Here is a 22,337-nt window from a genome sequence, read left to right as displayed (position 1 = left end):
GGGAGACATGTCAATAGCTGATTTCGAGAGTAGATTTATGAGCCTACTTCACTTTACAGGCATGTGGCAGACTGGAGAACGCCAAGCACAGATATTTCTAGCAGGACTTCACCCTAGCCTTCATCGATACCTCGTTTCTAGGAGGTTCTACTCAGTTCAAGAGGTAGCTGATGCTGCCACTTCATAGGAGAACGAGTCATCTATGTTTTAGAAAGACAAGGAAGGGAATACTAAGGATAAGGGTAAGAACAAGAGGCCTTTTTTAGGACCCCAGCAGCAGCAACAAGACCCTCATAGGAGAGGACCCCAGCATGATCAGAGAGCGCCTCAGCAGCGTAAGTTTCAGGGCACATGTTTTACGTGTCACAAGATTGGCCACAGAGCATCAGACTGTCGCAGTGCACCAGCAGAAGCCCAGCAAGGAAAAGGGCAGAATCAGTAGCAGAACCGATTTTAGGGCTGAGATCAGGGCCAACATATGAGACTTGAGGCACCACCAGTAGTTCCGATGATTGAGGGATAGGTTCACGCAGTTCAGGAGGTCCCTCAGGAACAAATAGTATCATATGCTCCACTTCCAGCAGCAGAGCAGCCTCCAACCACCGATAGAGTCTATGCGGTAGTCCCTCGTGATCATGGTGCGAGCGGGGCAGTAGTGGAGAGTACGTTCCTCATGAACTCCTTTCCAGCCAGTATTCTTTTCGATTCAGGGGCTTCGCATTCTTTCATATAATATGCATTTATGATTAGACTTCAGCTCATAGCTCAGCCTCTAAACATTCCTTTGTCAGTTTCCACCCCTCTGGGTGAGATGTCGCTCTTGGAGAGCATTTGTAGGAGGTGTATTATCAGTTTAGACAAGTCTGAGTTTGTTGTCAATCTGATAGTGTTGCGCATGTCAGAGTTTGATATTAATCTAGTTAAATGAGACTTGAAATAAATCAACTGCTGAGTAGGCGAGCTTTTCCCGTCAAACGGTGTGAAGTTAATCAGATTGAATTTTGCCGGGTACGGTATTGAATCCCATTCTCTTGGATAGGGACATGGAATACCCATCTTTTTCACTTCTTGAGCCGTCATCAAAGCGTTGATTTTGTTTTCAAGCTCTTTCATTTTCTCGTCATCGTCTATGTCTTCATTCGAAGGACGTTGAGGGGAATGAGTTAGACCACTCCCTGTAAGAGGTGCCATTGAACCACCCCCATATCGTTATTGGGAGGATGCATTAAACCACCCCCAGCGTTATTGCTATTAGGAGGTGTATCAGCTATAATAACTTCATCCACTTCTGGATCACTGTTATCTACAATATTCCGAGTGTGGCGGGTGGGGTCTGCTCGCTGACCTAGTAATTCTCTCATTTGTTGAATAGCTAACTCCATCTCTGTCTTCATCTCAGCTCTAATTTCTTCACGTTGTTTGGCTAGAGCTTCTTGAAGTATTTGAGCGAACTGATCAGAGGTGATTGTGAGTACTTCTCTGGTTTGTCCTGTGCTAGATACTGTATCATCCGAAGCGATCACAGAACAAGTGTCCGAGAGCTCGTCCTCTGATGACTTTCCTTTATGCATTCTCTTGTAGTCCCTATGTCTGATGGCTCTTAACTGGAGTCGGGACATCCGTTGGGCAATTCTTGAATTGACTTTTCCTCCCGGGGAATAGTAGGATTTGATTCATTTGAATGCCATTTAGATTTTTCTTTATCAGCCATGTTGATGGTGATTTCAGGGAATTCATCCTCTTGAACAGCAAGCTTCTTGTGGAAATGTCTCGTCTTGGGCTTTGATATTTCGGTAAAAAGCCTCTGGAACACTGAGACTTTTTGCGGGATGACTTCTCATTTGGCGTAGTTATATTCCGACCATGTTGCTTTAATGAGTCGCGCACAGGAACAATGAGAGTTTATTTTTCGAATAACTCTCTTTCGAAATTCATTCAAACCCACAGCTTGATAGTACGATTCATCGGTATGATTGCCGAAAAATCCTATCGTCTGTTGGTATGACCTCCCAGGCATAACGATGTCTTTTGACGAACACGTCTTCTTCTGGGGGTGTAAAACCTTGTTGGCATTCTCAGAACAAATTATTGTTGCCTTTGAGCGATCCAAGGTTATGTCAGGAGTCATACGTTTAGAACCACCCCCTTGCGGGTGCGGAGTCTTAACGGGCTCTGAATACTGATTTTGCACAACTCCAGACTTTGGAATCCAAACTTTGCAGAGTTTTGGTGATTCTTTGGCCACCGTTTCCTTGTTTCTTTCTCATCTTTGTTGTAAGAGAGCACGGGCATGAGCTGCGTTTGCACGACGCTTTTGTATACGTTCTTTGAGGGTCGAGCAAGCCCTTTTGACAAAAGTCCATTCATCCATCGTTAGTTTAGCAGAAATATGAGTGATTGGTTGTTGAGACAACTAAACTACTCAATGCCTCCTCGACTCTAGGTCCGCGTGATAACGAACCCCGTCGGTTTGTTTCAAGGCCTTAGCTTTTTGGCGAGCGCGGCGCTGACGTTGTCTCTGATGAACCCTCTTCGTCAGTGCCGGTGGGCCTTGATTCGATAACTCTTTAACTAGATAAGAGTCATTGTGAGCAGAGGTGTTGCGAGTAGAATCCTCAGCAACAATCAGACGAGAGTCTTCATCTGTAGCGTTCGACAGAGTCAAAAACTTGAAAACCTTCTTAGAAGATGAAATTTTCCTGCATTTATGAGGCGAGGAAGACTTTGAGGATGAGGATGACAGATATTCCTCGAATTTTGCCTGATCGAACTCATATTCGATCTCTTCGTTAACCACGATCTTGATCGGTTGCGACACTGCGGCCTCGGCAGCGAGGCCGCTGGCTCCCACTGTGGTCGCCAGTTTATTTTCGTCAAAAGTTGATCTCGTTATGGAATTCATTATATCTTTGGTCGATTATAACAAATTCGAAATAGATAGCCTTTTTATAAGACTTCTTTTACACAACAAAGTAAAAATTACAACTTTTTGAAAACAAACGCAGGATCATTGTTTGGATCGCTGCTTGCGTGGGATCTTTGCCTGTGCCGGGAGCGCTTTGACTCATGGACCACCAAATCACATATCGTGAGGGGTTTAATGATTCTTCCTTCGTTTATCGAAGTGAGAATTTGAAACGAAGATCTTATCAAAGTAAGACGATCGTTCTTCTTAAGATCAAGTCAAAGCTCGAATCTCAAGGAATTGCCAGAAGCTCAAGTACTCTGCTCTGTCTGCTCCAAAATGCTCAGCCCTCTGCAGTAATGATCCTAGGGGGGTATTTATAGCCTCCAGGAACAGTTAGAGGAAACGTGCGAGACAGTATTTGCTGTCTCGGGTGCCGAGACAGAGTTTACTGTCTCAGGTTTCGAGATAGTAAACACTGTCTCGGAAAACCCAACTGCCCAGAGGTTTTTGCCGTAACTGCCTTTCCACATTTCAAACTCCGTTATTTTGACAATTATCCACGTGATTCTCGCCCACGACGTTCCCCATGTTCTTTGATAGTTAATGGACATGTGTCGGCAGTTATACAAAACGGTTTCTGATCCTTCGAGAGCTGTCTCACGTGCGAGACAGTAAACACTGTCTCACCTGCGAGACAGTAAACACTGTCTCGCACGGCGAGACAGGAAACACTGTCTCGCGTGCCGAGACAGTCTATACTGTTCCTTGTGTTCTTTTGATCTTTGGATGATCTCCTCTTGAGCTATATTTGGATATCTTTTAGCATTTTTTGACGCCTACAGTATGGATTAGCTATCTTCCTACCACATCAGTATCGACTGTTTTATGAAAACAGTCAATTTGCGAGCGTCCGATGGGTCCGCGTTAGTTGTGGCAACCTCTCAGGGGAACCAGTTTGCGGAGTCATTACTGTCGTACATCAAGGAGGTGATGCTTAGGGATCAGAGTGTTAATATATGTGAGACTAGAGTTGTCTTAGATTATCAGGATGTTTTTCAGGACATACCTGGGTTGTCTCCTGTGAGAGAGGTTGAGTTTTATATTAAGTTGCAACCGGGCACAGTCCTGATATCTCGAGCACCCTATCACATGTTACCTGCTGAGATGAGGGAGCTACAAACCCAGTTGGATGAGTTGTTAGCTCAGGGCTTTATTCGTCGGAGTCATTCTCCATGGGGAGCGTAGGTCCTCTTCGTGAAGAAGAAGGATGGTAGTATGCGATTATATATTGACTACCATGAGTTAAACAAAGTCACTATCCGGAATAGATATCCTTTGCCTCGGATTAATAACTTGTTTGATCAACTGCAGGGAGCGTAGTATTTCTCAAAGATTGATCTTCATTCCGGTTATCATCATCTACGGGTTCGGGAGATGGATATTCCCTAGACCGCCTTTCTGACTCGATATGGGTCCTTCGAGTTTTTGGTCATACCATTTGAGTTGACCAATGCACCCGTGGTATTTATGGATTTGATGAACCGGATCTTTCATCTATATTTGGACCAATTCGTGATTGTATTTATCGATGATATTCTCATCTATTTGAGATCGGAATCAGAGCACGAGCAGCATCTACGTTTGACTTTGCAGACTTTGAGGGAGTATCAGCTATATTCTAAGTTCAGCAATTGTGAGTTTTGGATTTTTGAGGTCAGGTTTTTTGGCCATATTGTCATTAGATATGGCATAGCAGTGGACTCAGCTAAGGTTTCAGCAGTGCTTGATTGGGAACTGCCGAAGACGGTTACCGAGATTCATAGCTTTTTGGGGTTAGCTGGCTATTACAGGAAGTTCATTCAGGACTTCTCGAAGATTACGATACCAGTTACATGCCTTACAAAGAAGGGCATATAGTTTACTTGGAGCACGGAGTGCCAGAAGGCCTTTGATACCTTAAAGGCTAAGTTGACTAAGGTGCCAGTTCTTACTATTCCGAACTGTGACAGGACATTTGTCGTATATACGGATGCGTCGTTAGCAGGTTTGGGAGGTGTTCTGATATAGACTCAGAGGGTAGTAGCATACATCTCATAACAGCTAAGGGTACATGAGCAGAACTACCCCACTGGTGATTTGGAGTTAGCAGCGGTAGTATTCGCACTGAAGGCATGGAGACACTATTTGTATGGAGTTCAGTTCGAGCTATTGACAGATCACCAGAGTCTAAAATACCTATTCTCCTAGAAGGAACTTAATCTGAGACAACGGTGATGGATTGAGTTCATCAAGGACTACGAGTTTGTAATTTAGTATCACCCGGGGAAGGCGAACGTCGTAGCATATGCTTTGAGTAGGAAGCGTCGACATCAGGTTGCAGCCTTGAGGTGCTCATTATATCGAGATCTTCTCACTCTTAACCAGTTTGATTTTAGGTCAGAGATTGGCGGGACCAACACATACTTGGGAGCTATATCAGTACAGCTATCTTGGAGGGACAGAGTAATCAGAGCTCAGTTAGAAGACTCTTAGATTCAAATCCTGAAGGAGGAGATTTCCAAAGAGCCCAAGGACGATTAGACCATTGGAGCAGATGGAGGCCTTCGAATGAAGAGTCGATTGGTTATGCCAGTTAGTGTAGAGTTGAAGAATGAGTTGTTTGATGAAGCACATCATACTCGATATTCAGTGCATCCAGGAACCACTAAAATGTACAAGAACTTGAGGAGACACTTTTGGTGGAGTGGTATGCGTAGGGAGATTTCTAAAAATATGTGGCTAAGTGCTTCACCTGCCAGCAAGTAAAGACAGAACACCAGAGACAAGCAGGGATACTTCAGCCTTTATCCATCCCAGAATGGAAGTGGGTGGACATTTCTATGGACTTTATTGTAGGGTTGCCGAAATTAAAGAGGGGGGAACGATTTAGTTTGGGTGATAGTGGATCGGTTGACAAGTCGGCATATTTTATTCCAGTGAGGACTACTTATACCGCCAAGACATATGCGAGGATATTTATCCGGGAGATAGTTCGACTTGACAGAGTTCCAGATACGATTGTATCATATCGAGGCTCAGTTTTTACCTTGCACTTTTGGAGGAGTTTCCAGGATTCATTCGGCAGCAGGTTATTGCACAGTAGTGTATTTCACCCTCAGACAGATGGTCAGACAGAGAGAGTGAACCAGATGTTGGAGGACATGTTGCGAGCTTGTATCATTGATTTTTAAGATAGCTAGGAGGATTATATTCCATTGATAGAGTTCACTTATAATAATAGTTATCAAGCGATGATTGGTATGGCCTTGTATGAGGCATTGTACGAGAGACCCTGTAGATCCCCTATATGTTGGGCAGACTACCGAGAAGGTAGCATTGATCAGGGAGCGTATTTTTAGCCGCTCAGAGTCGACAGAAGAGCTACACGGATCATAGACGGTGAAATTTAGAGTTTCAGGTGGGAGATTGTGTCATGCTGAAGATATCACCGATGAAAGGTGTCCAGCGATTTGACAGACGGGGAAAGCTTGCCCCGAGATATATTGGCCTATTTCAGATTGTTGAGCGTATTAGGGCTGTTTCATATAGACTAGATCTTCCAGCATCGATGCTCAAGAAGCACTTGCATGATGAGGAGAGACAGCGAGTATTGGATACTCTGGAGATTGAGCTTCAGGACGATTTGTCTACTATTGAGATCCCAGTTTGTATACTTACTAGAGAAGATAAAACACTTAGAAACAAGATGATTCCTTTGGTGAAGGTCCAATAGAATCGGAAAGAATCTGAGGAGATTTCTTGGGAATGCGAAGAGGATATGCGTCGTGACTACCCATACCTGTTTGAATAGGTAAATTGTTTGGATTATGTTTTTCTTATGGTTTATGATGATTTTGGGATAGTCATATTTATCTTTAACACAGAATGGGGCTATTATTACTTAATCCTTAATCATTTGGAATACATGGTATATATATGGGAGGTTCCTTATTTGGATTTTTTCGCCCGACGTACTAGTTCCTTTTAGTTAGGGGTTAAGTGGGAGTATCCGCATTTTAGATTGTTAAGCATAGATATTGTTAGTGATTTATATCTAGGGATTAATGGTATGAGATGTGTACGGGAGGGTTTCCTTGTCTGGATTTTTCTCTCTTAGTGCTTTTCTCATATTATTAATTCCTAAGATACGTTACAGAATTTCGGGGACGAAATTCTTTTAAGGGGGAAGAATGTAAAACCCCAAATTTTTGAATATTTTATGATAAATAATGATAAATATATTATATGGTGAAAAATAATATATTTTGATGTTCGAATATGATAAAAATTGATTTGAGATTAATTCAATATATATTTGTGAATATATGAGTGCATATGTGCAAGACATGCACAAAGGCCAAAAGAGAAATCTGAGATTTATGACCAGTTATGAGTTTTTATATTTTATGTACTGATACAGTTAGAATCTGAGAAAGTATAGAAGATCAAAGTTGTAGGTCTCTTCAATAGATTTCTAACAAATCTTAAATCACCTCATTCGGAGGTTGGACGAGAAAGTTATGGCCAATATACCGAACCTCAGCCTAAGTGCAGGTTTCTATACGGTCGACTGCTGGGTGTGCAGACGTCAGGATTGTCTATGTTTCGGGGTGGTTTTGTTTATACCGAACCCGGGAGTACACCTAAGTATATATATCCATTTTGAAGCTCTCAGAACCCTCTTTTAAACCCTAATAGCCTCAGCCACTTCCTCTCTCTCTCTCTCTCAAACCCTAAACCCCCTTCCTTTGGCGATTCTTAGAGGATTTTGGAGGAGCTGACGTGAGATCCATCAGTGTTCAGCGAAGGAGGATCGTTCTCACTCGTTTTTGGGAGTTCATCAACACCCCCTCAGGTGAGTTTCATCTCACCCAATCCTACACCTATGTTTTAAACGTTTTTAATAAAGTTTTTCCTGTGTTTTATGAGCCTAAAATGCTATTTTATGTATAAAGATAGATCTTTATATAGTATGTTGTAAAAAGAATAAGTTTTCAGTTAACAAAGATCACCCACGAATTTCTTAATACAGATCTAGATCTGAAAATTTTCCTAACAAGAGTTTTGAAAGAAAGATAATTGTTTTCAAAAGTGTCGACATGCATATATGTGTTTAAAAAGGTTTCTTTTTGTCTATAGTGATTAGATTGTATTTTTTTTATATATATTCTAGAAATGTTAAATCACGTATATAGGATTTGTAGTATATAGAATCGTCGTATAATGGCTTTTGAATCAACCTCGAGAAGCAGAAACCTGTAGAAAAGGTTTCTGTCTCTTCGCGGTTGACCGCTGGGGAATTTTCTGCATGTTCATGTTGTTGCATAAGTTTGTGTGGCTGGCGAGACACCTAGGCGACCGCTGGGGAATTTTCTGCATGTTCATGTTGTTGCATAAGTTTGTGTGGCTGGCGAGACACCTAGGCTATATGGGATTATAATACACTGGGATTTGTGTATATGAGTTGACTACGGACACGAGTTTTAGATTCACTCACCGAGGCACGAGAGTGAGTAGTAAATATGCTGATTTTTATATATTACTTTCATGTTGAAGTCCTCGTGTTGGACTATAATCCATTGAAGTTCTCGTGTTAGACTATAATCTATTAAAATCCTCGTGTTGGACTATAATCCATTATAGTCCTCGTGTTGGACTTTAAGCTTTTGCAGTTCATTTATTGGACATTTACCTATTTTCCATGAGTTGGGCACGTATTTGACATCCGACAGGTCATTGATATTATGGTTGGACATGGAGCTATATTTCTTTATTGCTCCACGTTATAGTTTTTTTAGGATTTGGTATTTAGCTATTTACAATTTGAGCTAACGGGAGACGTACCTATGCTCGTGTTGTAAATTTCTAAATATCAAACCACCATTTTATTTCGGAGTAGATGATTACCTATGCTCGTGTTGTAAATTTCTAAATATCAAACCACCATTTTATTTCGGAGTAGATGATTGACTATGTATATGTATTAACAGCTATTTTTCTTTCTTCTAGCCTTTCCCCCTGGGGTTGGTTGAGAAGTTACTCGCTAGCGCTTGACGCTCGTTGTTTTCCCCCTTTCAGGTAACGAGCCAGGTGCACAGAGGGACGTAGGTTGATGGAATTACTCTAGCAGTTATTTATCTATATTGTTAGTAGTTTATGTCAGAACTCCATAATAGATGTGTTTATGAACATTTGAGTTATCATTCTAGTTTTGTAAAGGCGATGTGCCTAAATGTTATTTTATTTGATTTTCTATGTCGAGACACTTGTATTCAGTCAGATGTTATTTCTCTTAGAGATTTGTCTATTTATTTCAGTAGTGATGATTTCTTCAGAATATCTGTCGTTTAGTATTTCTTCTGTATATTTTCTCTAGCCTATTTTGTACCTATACCTGTTGTTGATTCTACTAGATAGATAGTAATTGTGATGGTGAAGCATGCTATTGCACGGTGTAGTGCATGACAGGTTTGATATTTTTGGTTTCACCTTGGACTGCAGCCTTGTTGAAACCAGGGGCGTCACATGAAACCACTAAAAATGGAAAAAATAATGTATTATAGATCATGATGTCATGTATTACAGCTCAAAAAATTATTTGCTAACGGGTTGAAACCATAGAATATTGCCAAAACTCATGGTTTATAGCTCATGAAATCACGAAATTTAGTCTCTGGAATATTATTTGCCTACGAGTCGTAACCACTAAAAATAGCTAAAAATTATGGAGTATAGCTCATGAAATCTTGAAGTATAGCTCAAAATATTATTTTCCAATAGGTTGAAACCATAGAATATTACAAAAACTCGAGGTTTATTGCTCATGAAATTAGGAAAATTTCCTTAAGGTATCATTTACCTATGGATTATAACCACAAAAAATGGCTAAAAATTATGGATTATAACACACAAAATCATGAATTTTATCCTTCTACAAAATTATTTTCCAACGGGTTAACCACTAATATACAACGTCAAAAAATCATGGCTTCTAGGCCATAAATGGTGAATTATAGCCTCCGTGAAATAATTTTCCAACAGGTCGAAACTTTTAAAAATAGCCAAAAATTGTGGGTTATAGCTCATGAAACCATGAATTTTTTTTCCTTCGAGAAACTATTGCCAACGCATCAACACCACTAAAAATGGGCAAAATTATGGGTTATAGCTCATCAAATCATGAATTGTGACTTCTGGGAAATTACTTGCCTATGAGTCATGACCACTAAAAATGGCCAATAATCATAGGTTATAGCTCATCAAATTAGGAATTAAAGACCATAAAATTATTTGCTAATGGGTTGACACCAAAGAATAAGGCCAAAACTCGAAGTTATAGCTCATGAAATCAGGAGGTTTTTCCTCAAGAATAATATTTACCAATGGGTCGAAACAATTAAAAATAACTAAAAATCATGGATTATAAGTCATAAAATCATGAATATTTACCTTTACAAAATTATTTACTAACTGATCAAAATCATTAAAATAACCAAATATTGTGGGTTATAGCTCATGAAATTCATAATTTTGGCTTCTGGGAAAAATACCTACGGTTCGAAACCACTAAAAATGATAAAAATTTATGGGTTATAACTCATGAAATATTGAATTATAGCTCATGAAATTATTTACCAACATGTTAAAACCACAGATATAGCCCAAACATGTGGTTCATAGCTCATAAAATCAAAATTTTTGGCCTCCGAGATATTACTTGCCTACGGGTCATAACCACTAAAAATAGCCAATATCATGAATTATAGTTCATGAAGTCATGAATTTTGGCCTCTATAAAATTATTTGTCGATAGATGGAAACCACTAGTAAAGTCAAAAAATTATGGCTTCTAGCTTATGAAATGGTGAATTATGGCCTCCGTAAAATAATTCGCATGCAAGTTTACACACTAAAAATGGTTAAAAAATCAGGAGTTATAGCTCATCAAATCGTAATCTCGACTTCCATGAAACTATAAGCTAATGGGTCGAAACCACTAAAATAGCCCAAAAATAGTGGGCTTTAGAGATCGAGAATTTTGGCCTATGGGAAATAATTTGCTTGTGGGTCGAAACTGTTAAAAACACCAAAAATTATGGGTATAGCTTATGGAGTCGTGATTTTTACCTTATAGTAAATTATTTACCTATGGGTCAAAACCAGTAAAAATGGCCAAAAAGTAAGGGCTATTGCTTAAGAAATCGTGAATTTTGGTTTCTAAAAAGTTATTTGCCTATTGATTGAAATCAGTAAATATAGCAAAACATCATGAATTATATCTCACAAAATCATGAATTATAGCTCAAAAATTATTTGCCAATGGGTTGAAACCATAAAATATTACCACTCGTGTTTTATAGCTCAAGAAATCAAGAAATTTAGCCTTTGATATATTATTTGCCTACAGGACGTAACCACTAAAAATAATGAAAAATTATGGATTATAGCTCATGAAATCATAAATTTTGGCCCCCTCAAAATTATTTGTCAGCGGGTTGATACCAACAAAAATGCCAAAAATCATGACTTTTAGCTCATTAAATGGTGAATTTTAGCCCCCGTGAAATAATTTACCAACAGGTCGAAATAACTAAAACTGGCCAAAATCATAGGTTATAACTCATGAAGTCATGAATTTTGACTTCTGAGAAATTATTTTTCAACTTGTCGAAATAACTAAAAATGGCTAAAAATAATGGGTTATAGCTCATGAAGTTATGAATTTTTTCTTAAGAATAATTATTTGCCTACGGGTCAAAACCAGTAAAAATGGCCGAAAATCATGTGTTAAATCTAATGAAATCGTGAATATTGGCTTCTGAGAAATTATGTCTGAAGGTCAAAATAACTAAAAATGGCCAAAATCATAGGTTATAACTCAAGAAATCATGAATTACAGTTCGAAAAATATTTGTGAACGGTTTGACACCACAAAATATAGCCCAAGCTCATGGTTTATAGCTCATAAAATTAGTAAATTTGGCCTCCAGGATATTAGTTGCCTACGAGTCATAACCTCTAAAAATAGCTAAAAATCATGGATTATGAAATCGTGACTTTTGTCCTCCGCAAAATTATTTGTTGATCGGTTGAAACCACTAGTATCGTCAAAATATCATTGCTTAGTTTATGAGATGGTGAATTTTAGCCTGCGTGAAATAATTTTTGACCGTGACAAACCCATTAAAAATAGTAAAACAAATTGTGGATGATGGCTCATGAAATTGTGAATTTTGACCTTTGAAAAGATATTGCCAACTGGTAGAAACCATAAAAAAATAGACAAAAAAATCGTTGGTTGTAGCTCATGGGATCGTGAATTTTGACTTCTGGGAAATTACTTGTCTACAGTCAAAACCACTAAAAAAGGCTAAAATCATGGGTTACACTCATGAAATAGAGGGTTATAGCTCTCAAAAATATTTGCCAACCAATTGACACTAAAAAGTATAGTCAAAACTTGTGGGTCATAGCTCATGAAATAAGAGTCATCTAGGATCTTATTTGCCAACAGGTCAAAATTATTAAAAATGGCCAAAAATCGTGGATTATAGGTCATGAAATTTTGAATTTTGCCTATGAGAAGTTATTGCCAAAAAGTTGAACGACTAAAAATAACCAAAAATTATGAGTTATAGCTGTCAAAATTGTTAACTTTGACTTCTGAGAAATTATTTGCCTATAGATCAAAACCACGAACAATAGTCAAAATTATATGTTTACAATCTTCATTCAGCTTAATGTACGTGTAGATGCATAACTAGTCTGATTACTTGAACCATTCTAGTTGAAAAACATTCTATTTGATGAAATGGCTCATATATCCTGATGGTGTATTTCTACTTTGCTGCATGCTTATCTCTCAGAGGACAAATATGATGTTAGTGTTGTATTTGAATTTGATGGTAGATGTATTAATGAAATATAAAGTATATGTTCTTCCTATTGTTAGTGGACATTCAGCAGTCTTCTACTAAATTACAGTTTTCTTATGAGCTTCCTTATTTGCTACTGTACAAAATGTCTTTTACTACTAAATCATAGAATTGTATTTGGATTTGGTGGGTATGGAGTAAATGATACACAGCAGTTGTCCTCCTAAGGCTCAGTTGAACTTCTGCGGTGAGATGAAGATGTGCCTTCCTTCTGCTGCTGCAGGACGAGGGGTGGAAAGGCCGGAGGGTAAGTAGAGCGTGGGGGGTATGAACATCTGATTATAAATTGATGTTTTCTATATGTGAATATCTGATTTCAGTTAGTTGCTAAAGATATTATCAAAGATATTCAAAAATTTTGAAAATGCATACATATATTTTAAAAAATTATTAAACAACTGTAATATTTTAGAAATAAAAAATTATTAAAACTACTATAATATTTTTAAAAATAAAAAATCTTCTTTTTTGTTATTTTTAATTGAAGTAATAATTTAAAAATATATATATTTAAAAATAGTATAATCTAAAATTTTAAATTTCAGAAATTTTAAAAAACCTAAAAGAAAATATATTTTCAAAAAGAAATTAATACGATTATGTTGCATGTAAAACCCCACAAATTTGTATATTATGTGATAAATGATATTTAATATGTTATATTGTGATAAATAGTATATTTTGATGTTTGAGTACGTTAGGAACTAATTTGAGATCAATTCGACGTACATATTTTCGAGTATGAGAATGAATCAGTTTGCACAGGCAAACAGACTCAGTGTAGTCAACTAGTGCTCGTAGTAGTCGACTACACTAAGCCTGTAAACTGTTTTCAGAATCTTGAGTTTAGCTTAGTACTCGACTACTAAGTTTAGTAGTCGACTAGCGGGAGTTTCCTGGGCGTGTCAGGTTACAGATTCCGGGTTGAATTTGTTTTGTTTCGAGCCCAACTGATAACCTAAGTATATATACCTGTAAAAACCCTAATTCCTGAGGGAATTCACCAGAGTTTACAGCCACCTCCTTCCCCTTAAACCTTGGAGACGATTTTTGAGTTCCTCGAGGCGTTTGAGACGTAGCATCGAGCAGAGAGAGAGATCGAGGACTGTAGCCGAGGAAAGGAGTTTGCACACACATTCAGGAGGTCAACACCATGTTTGAGGCAAGATCTCATTCATCCAAACCTCACCCATAGTGTAGAACTTGGGTTTAATGAGTAATATGGATTTTCGATGATTAGATCTAACTGTCTAACATGATAAAAAGAGGATTTTTGATATAAAACCTTAACCTGATGTTAGATCTACATGTTTTACTTGTTGTTTATAATAGAAACGCGATCATGATCATTAGGGAGTATAGATTTACATTTGTATCTTATTTTCTATGTGTAATCATGCTCAAAACCCTAATCTTGTGATATAAAGGGCTTACATGTTAATTAAGTCTGATTAAACACCGAGTTTAGGGTATTTTTGGTTCTGTAAATGTGAATAAACGAAATTATATAAGTTTTAAGTTTAATATGCAAGCATGTTCAAGTAAATTTAATCGATAACTAGGGTGTATGTCTTTTTCTTGACTAATGAGAAGATTAAACACGTGACGATTCCTAAGTGTTATATGTACACGGATGTGTGCATGTTTCTGCTTAATCGTCGACTACTAAGAGTAGTAGTTGACTACTAAGGTCTAGTTTGTTCTACAGAAACTGTCTGATTACAGAGTAGTCGACTAATATACAGTGTAGTCGACTACTAATATTGATTCATGTTTTGCAGAGTCTGCTTAGACTCAGTGTAGTCGACTACTAAGCTGAATATTGTGTTGTATTGCTGAATATTGTGTTGTTGAATATTGTGTTGTCGACTACTCAGTGTAGTCGACTACTAAGCTTAGTAGTCGACTACTAAGGCTGTTTTGCTTAATACTGTGTTGTTTTGATTCGAGATATGACTACTAAGGCTATGAACCTTAATTACATTTTTAGTTATTCCATATTGAGACCTTTTTATATAATTTCAAAGATTAAATGTATTCATAGTTTTATCCATTTGAAACATGATTTTATTTATGAGATTTATCTTTCGACATCATATTTATTGTATTTATTTCCTTATGTTTGCATGTATTGTACCTGCACTTTTTTTTTTTTTGGTTTCCACTAGAGGATATTACTGTGATTGGTGAAACGTGCTATTACACAGTGTGGGTACATGACAGGTTTGACGTCTCTAGATTCACCTTGGACTGTAGCTATGTATGAAAACGGGGTGTCACATTGCATCATACTTATTTGAGAAAAATTTATTTTCTCAAAACTAAAAAAACATTTATTTTCTAAAAACTAAAAAAATATTTATTTTATGAAAATAAAAAAATTAAGAAATTGAAAATGAAAAAATATTTTTTAAAAATTAGAAAATTTTACAAATTAAGGTATGCAAATTGAAAATCTTAAAAATTAACTAACAATTATATGCTATGACTGTTGTAATATTTTTAAGATAAAAATTCAATTTTTTCAAAATAAAAAATATATTTTTTGAAATCGAAAATACTTTTTAACAATTAGAAAATATTACAACAATTTATTTTCTCAAAACCTTAAAAATTAACTTCTAAATAATATATAAAACCGAAAATGTTAAAAATCAACTACCAATTATATACTGTAATTGTTGTAATATTAAAAATTGACTACTAATTATATACTATAATTATTGTAATACTATAAAGAAAAATTCATATTTTGTCAAAATTGAAAATATTTTTTCTAAAAATCAAAAATATTTTTAAGTAACCGACATTTAAAAAATATTTTTTAATAATTAGAAAATATCACAAAAATTTATTTTCTCAAAATTATCAAAAACTAACTTCCAATAAGATATAAGAACCGAAAATCTTAAAAATTAAGTAGCAGTTATATGCTATAATTATTGTAATTTTATTAAAAAAATTCACATTTTGTCAAAATCAAAAATATTTTTTCCCGATCTCAAAAAATATTATTAAGAACCCAAAATTTAAAAATAGTTTTTTAAAAATCTAAAAATTTTACAATAATTTATTTTCTAAAAATTATCAAAAATTAACTTCCAAATAATATATACAAACCAAAAATCTTAAAAATTATCTACCAATTATATACTATAATTGTTGCTATATTATTAAATTAAAAATTTATATTTTCTCAAAACCAAAAATATTTTTAAGAACCGACAATCTAAAAAACACAAAATTCAAAAAAAATTAAAATAGAATAATATAATACAAAAATTAAAATAACATAAATATTGGATGGTGCTAGATTAATTACCTGATGTATTTTTTGACATAAATAGATTAATTACCTAATGTATTTCTCGGAGACTAATCAAATTCCTGACTACAGTAGAGCAAAAGCATAAGTATGATTGGAGTTGTTCACTACACTCAAGAAAAATATGAAAAATATTTATTTTTAATTAAAAAGTCTATATTAAATGAAAATAATATCAAATTAAACATAATAATATTGTTCCTATAAGCTTTTTTTTGACGATAAAAACAAGGGATATACCCTGTTGTTCCTATAAGCTCGTTTGATCTATTCATTGGAGGCTTCCTCTACGAAGATGAAGACCACAAGATAGATCTCGGCCGAGCCACTGGAGGAGCTCCCAAATGTTATATTTTTTGCTTTATTTGTGACTTTTATTTGCAGATCTCCCATGGATGGAAAATATATGCTTATCGCGATTATAAGAATTTCTAAATGGTAGTATTTTAAAATTTAATTATCCAAAATATAGTAATTAAATTTTAATTCGGTTTTTAAAAGATTTAATTTTTTATTTTGGACGACTAATACATAATTAGGTTTTTTCTTTTAGAAATGGACGGCATAGAAAATGATAACTATCATGGCTTTTAGCCATTAGCTTGAATATACATCTGGTTAATTTCAATTTGTTGATAAACCAAATTCTAAAAAAATATTCGTTGCTATTAAATGAACTACCAAATAAAAAATAACTGAATAGTCAGACAAACAATTAACATAGTATTTGTTAATTATTTGGTTTGTTTCCACTTAAATAGTCAGACAAACAATTAACGAAAATGGATAACAGTCGCTCCTGGAGTTTTCATATTTCTAGAAAGTGGTTTTTGATCGGGAGTTTTCACATATAAATATAACTAATGTATCTCCTTCAAAAAGGGTTTGCCCATAATGTCCATGAACTGTCGCTCCTGGACTGACCAAATAGGGCTTAGCTGATCTTATAATTGAAGAGTCAACATGAACAATTAAAATTTGGTTAGATTTTTTATGTGTGCTCCATATTTAACTAGACATATTTTCACAAAGAAATTGTTCAATGCTAATTATCGTAGATGTCTCTTCCCAATAATTGTGATGTAGAAAGCACTAATTTAAATGGAATGAACTCAAAATAATAGTATTACACTGACTAGAACAAAAAAATCCGGTGAAAACTTGTGTCAACTTAAGTGGATAGGGAATAGTGTGTCCACCAAAGTTTTTAACCACTCATATTGCCTAGGGATCCTTGTATTATATAAAAAGGTGTTTTATATTAATAATGTGTGGCTACAAACTTTGGTGGATATCAACTTAAGTTGATAGGAGTCTTGCTCAAAAAATCCACCTATTTTCATCTATTAAACAATATTTAAGCACTTCAAACACTGGGAAAGCCTGTTTAAAATTGTCAAATAGCCAATATTTGTTTAACAAGATCTGATTATGAGTTATTAAATGGTAAGATGAATAAAAGTTCATTATTTAGGTACACAAGAAATTACCATGTTTAGAATTTGGACAGTCTCCAAATTTTCATGGATTTAGGTTTTGCATTTGTCATGCGTGCCTCTGGCAGATCTTACAGGATTGAATTTAAGATCGCTTGTAGATACTCAAGAATAACAAAATATCTGCAACATTTGAATCTTTGAACCTATGCTTGCATAACTTAGCTTATGATTACAAAATGTTATTGAACAAAATCTTACAAGCATCAACCCTCGTATAAACAAAAAGAGTATTACATCCTGATTATTTTGCTCGAGTTTAGCCAATATGTCACCAGTTAGACCTCCATGGCCCTAACGTTCTTCTGCCTTAGCAATCAAGTTGTTCTCTAAGTTTGTCAAGAACTTGGAATTGAGTTTTTCATTCTGCATCTGAGTCATCACTTTCGCTGTCGAGATACATCTCTACAGCTTCACCATCACTCATTTCATCCTCTTCGTTTCCATCGCCTTGTTTCCCTCTGCCTGATGCCTGCGCCATTGCCATCTCAAGCCTCGAGCTAACAACTTCCCAGGAAACAAGTTTCTCCAAGAAGACTGACACATAATCAGCACGTCGATTCTACACAAAAACGAGGAAAACAAGTAGACAAATACAAATACGTAAATTAGCTGAAATTGGTATGAATGAAAAAGTAACATACAAGGAAGAAATACCTCGTAATCAAGGTAGTAGGCATGCTGTGCAGACAAATAGAATCCCATATGCAAAATATTAGTTGGTCAGTGTATTTGTTATACAATTTGGTAATTCAAAGAATACTGCTCTTCTTGGTTAGGATGATGATGAGTAGCGTACCTCCCAAACGTCAATTCCAAGGAGTGGCTGCATTTAAACAACAAAATCTAATTACAAAGGTGAGTATATGATGGGTATTTAGGTGATAGCACGATATGAAAAAAGCACACAACTGTCGGTGTATGAAACGATATGTTTAAATGAAAAGAAAGAGGAAGTGTTCCGTGACAATTATTAGCGTAGTCTAATCATCCACACAAAGTCAACATTATTAAGGCAATCAATAACTATTAAAAAAATAAAGGCACTTAAGATACAAACCGTTGCTTTTAAAAAAACTTGAGAGATATTTTCTTCAAATAGATGATCCAACAATTATCACTTGAAATGCACAATCATTTCAAGATCACAGTCCTCGTTATATTAACTGATCCAAAGACATGAAGCAAGCTATTATCTGTTCTTGGTTGTTCTTTTATATGAAAATGCAGCGAGAATAAACGATTTTAGCGCTCCGAATAATCCAGAATTTATACAGAAAGCATGCAAGAAAAATGAATTCAGCAAAGTTTGGCGAGTTCCGTAAGGTTTCAAACTCTCATGTTTACATTTTTAGTGTTTCAATGCTACTAAGGATGACGCAATAACTAATTTTTCATAAAACACTGCACAGATGATTAACAACCAACAGGTAAAATCAAATAAAATTGCACATTTCAGTGTACAAATAATGCAAAATTGGATAGCAAATCTACAAAGCATCTAGTGTGAGCTAGAAAAAAGAAGAAAGAGCATACACACTTACAGAGTAATCCCAAACAAGGGGATTTACGGCATTTGGTGATTTTGCCACCACAAGCTTATTATCCTCTTCTGTTGGGCAAGGGTTTACAGCATTCTCCACGTCCAACCTGTTTGCTTTGTCTGCAAAAATCAAAAGAACAAGCTAGATTAAATAACTCAAATCAGTTTCTAAATAGACACTCGCATTTACCTGAAATACCCTGAGAAAACTGTGAGCGCATGAAAACTATACTTATACTTACACACGAGCCAAGCCCAACCAGAACCAAACTGTGTTGATGCAGCTCTCTTGAGTTCTCTCAACATCCCCTCAAATGAACCAAAATCCCTTTCGATCAATTCAAGAAGAACTCCAGAGGGCTTACCCCCTCCACCTGGCTTCATAGAATTCCAGAAAAAATCATGATTCCAGATCTGCTAGTAATGCAAGGAAAGATAATAATTAATCACTATGCAAAGTTATAGCCAGGAAGGGAAAAAAAAAGGACTAGCAAACTAAATTAACCTAGTGCTACCAAATTTCCACCAATATAGGCTGATCTAAAACAATCGGCCAAAAGCTATATGTCCACAGTTCTTAATTCCTAAACTATCAAGAAATCTATCATCTCCCTTTTTCTGACTTCTCAGGTCCTAGCCTTGTATTCTTGGATTCAAACAAGTACCTCTTTGTACATAATTTCCTCCGTCAGGACACTAATCAAGAGAGTGTTGACATCAGTTTGTCAGTCAGATTGTAAAACTGTGTCAACTATTTCATGGGGGCATTGCTCCATAACCATCCCCTTTTTGCAACGATAAAGACTAAGGCGACAATTGTAGTTAGTTGAGGTAGCAGTGACATAACATTATAGATTCTCAAAGGCTCACTATCAAACATATTGCATGTAATGAAATTTGACGGACATTGTCATGTCCTTTAAGACATCAAAGGTCACTTCCTATGCATCACAACTCCAAATTTAAGATACGGGTTATAAATTTACACTCCAACAGCCTACCCTCTAGGTTGAGCGAACTTTTAATGGGCTGAAAAAGCAAATTTAAAATCATGGCTGTTCGACTCTGATATCCTGTCAAAGGTCTCTTTCACCGCACCAAAGCCACAAAGTTAAAACGAAGGTCGAGGGCTTTAGGCTCCAACAAGAATTACTACGAACTCGTCTTCTCTCCAAACCTTCTTCAATCAGGAATTCAACACTACTTAAGAAAGGATTGGCATCATATTAGACCTCGACTAGAAACCCACGGAAAAACGACAAATAACAACGTAAACTCTCACAGGCAAAGTATCAAACACATTACAAGCAGTAAGGTTGAAAACCTGCGCTGCGTGTTTGAACGATGGGTGAGGATCCCCTTTGTTATAGGAAGCAACAACAATGTCCTCTAAGCTCATCTCCTCGAACCCCGTCCCTTCAATCTGCTCATTTAAGCTCTCTACATGAGCTCTCTGATGCCTCCCCCAATGCTGCTCCAGTGTCTCACTGCTCATATAAGGCTCCAAAGAATTCTACCAAAAAAAAAAAAAAAAAAAAAAAACAATATTAGAGCTTAAAATAAACGAAAATGCGCAGCTATAGAGCCCAAAGAACTCTACCATCAGATATGGTAGTGGGCTCAGCTCGAGCTTGGAAGTTACAGTTGCAGATTTCACTCTGTTTAATGATGGGGTAGCAGTGACATAACATTATAGATTCTCAAAGGCTCACTATCAAACATATTGCATGTAATGAAATTTGACGGACATTGTCATGTCCTTTAAGACATCAAAGGTCACTTCCTATGCATCACAACTCCAAATTTAAGATACGGGTTATAAATTTACACTCCAACAGCCTACCCTCTAGGTTGAGCGAACTTTTAATGGGCTGAAAAAGCAAATTTAAAATCATGGCTGTTCGACTCTGATATCCTGTCAAAGGTCTCTTTCACCGCACCAAAGCCACAAAGTTAAAACGAAGGTCGAGGGCTTTAGGCTCCAACAAGAATTACTACGAACTCGTCTTCTCTCCAAACCTTCTTCAATCAGGAATTCAACACTACTTAAGAAAGGATTGGCATCATATTAGACCTCGACTAGAAACCCACGGAAAAACGACAAATAACAACGTAAACTCTCACAGGCAAAGTATCAAACACATTACAAGCAGTAAGGTTGAAAACCTGCGCTGCGTGTTTGAACGATGGGTGAGGATCCCCTTTGTTATAGGAAGCAACAACAATGTCCTCTAAGCTCATCTCCTCGAACCCCGTCCCTTCAATCTGCTCATTTAAGCTCTCTACATGAGCTCTCTGATGCCTCCCCCAATGCTGCTCCAGTGTCTCACTGCTCATATAAGGCTCCAAAGAATTCCCCAAAAAAAAAAAAAAAAAAAACAAGACAATATTAGAGCTTAAAATAAACGAAAATGCGCAGCTATAGAGCCCAAAGAACTCTACCATCAGATATGGTAGTGGGCTCAGCTCGAGCTTGGAAGTTACAGTTGCAGATTTCACTCTGTTTAATGATGGGCATCTCCCTTTCTTCTGGGGAAAAAAATATTAGACTTAGGAAAAAAAACAACTGAAGAAAAATGGGAGATGGGGTTCAGGGTTTAAGGGGTGGTTGTTTATGAGACCTTGGATAATTTCCATTGGTGGAGCTGTGGAGACCCTGGAGGAGTAGTGTGGAGTCCACAGCACAGGGAAGTCGCCATTTTTCTTGGGTCTGTTTCAAATTATGAACTCGTGGGGGAGAGAGAGAGCTATATTATCTCATACAGAGGAGGAAGAAGGGCTAGAGGACGTAGAGAGGTTTTGGGCTGGGCTACAGCCCATCTGTATTGTAGGCCTGTTCGCTGGGCCTCCTCCATGCCAGTACTCTATAAGTTTGAGGCCCCACTGAAAACGTGAAAAATAATTGTAACGTAAATACAATATTAAGAGAAATGGAGAAACTTGGTACCAAGTTGTTCCAAGCAACTTTATAGTGATGTGGCCTAATCTTGTCCCTACATCTACATTGGAGTTAGTGAAGGGTGGTTGAGGCTCTATCTTCGAGGTGTGATGTAGGGCCAAGATTAGGTCACATCACTACCAAGTTGCTTTA

The 22,337-nt window shown here is 36.6% G+C and overlaps 1 protein-coding gene across 3 annotated transcripts; it reads right to left on the bottom strand.

The window, feature by feature from the left end:
• On the bottom strand, window positions 17,783–22,003 carry LOC109839619 (superoxide dismutase [Fe] 2, chloroplastic). 3 transcript variants are annotated; one of them, XM_020408115.1, is made up of 8 exons: window positions 21,868–22,003; window positions 21,689–21,772; window positions 21,413–21,601; window positions 19,489–19,660; window positions 19,248–19,366; window positions 18,503–18,529; window positions 18,361–18,384; window positions 17,783–18,265 (listed from the first exon to the last, which is right to left on the bottom strand). In XM_020408115.1, exons 1-8 carry the CDS (start codon window positions 21,943–21,945, stop codon window positions 18,065–18,067), a joined length of 894 nt encoding a protein of 297 aa, XP_020263704.1. In that variant the 5' UTR covers window positions 21,946–22,003; the 3' UTR covers window positions 17,783–18,064. The 3 variants fall into 3 exon arrangements, with proteins under 3 accessions (XP_020263704.1, XP_020263703.1, XP_020263705.1); XM_020408114.1 differs by having other exon boundaries at window positions 21,689–21,775; window positions 21,868–22,001; XM_020408116.1 differs by lacking the exons at window positions 21,413–21,601; window positions 21,689–21,772; window positions 21,868–22,003 and adding exons at window positions 20,571–20,759; window positions 20,847–20,914 and having other exon boundaries at window positions 17,828–18,265.

This window comes from Asparagus officinalis, chromosome 4 (assembly GCF_001876935.1).
Source record: "Asparagus officinalis chromosome 4, Aspof.V1, whole genome shotgun sequence".
NCBI classification, from domain to species: domain Eukaryota; kingdom Viridiplantae; phylum Streptophyta; class Magnoliopsida; order Asparagales; family Asparagaceae; genus Asparagus; species Asparagus officinalis.
This window is presented reverse-complemented; position numbering and strand designations above follow the sequence as displayed.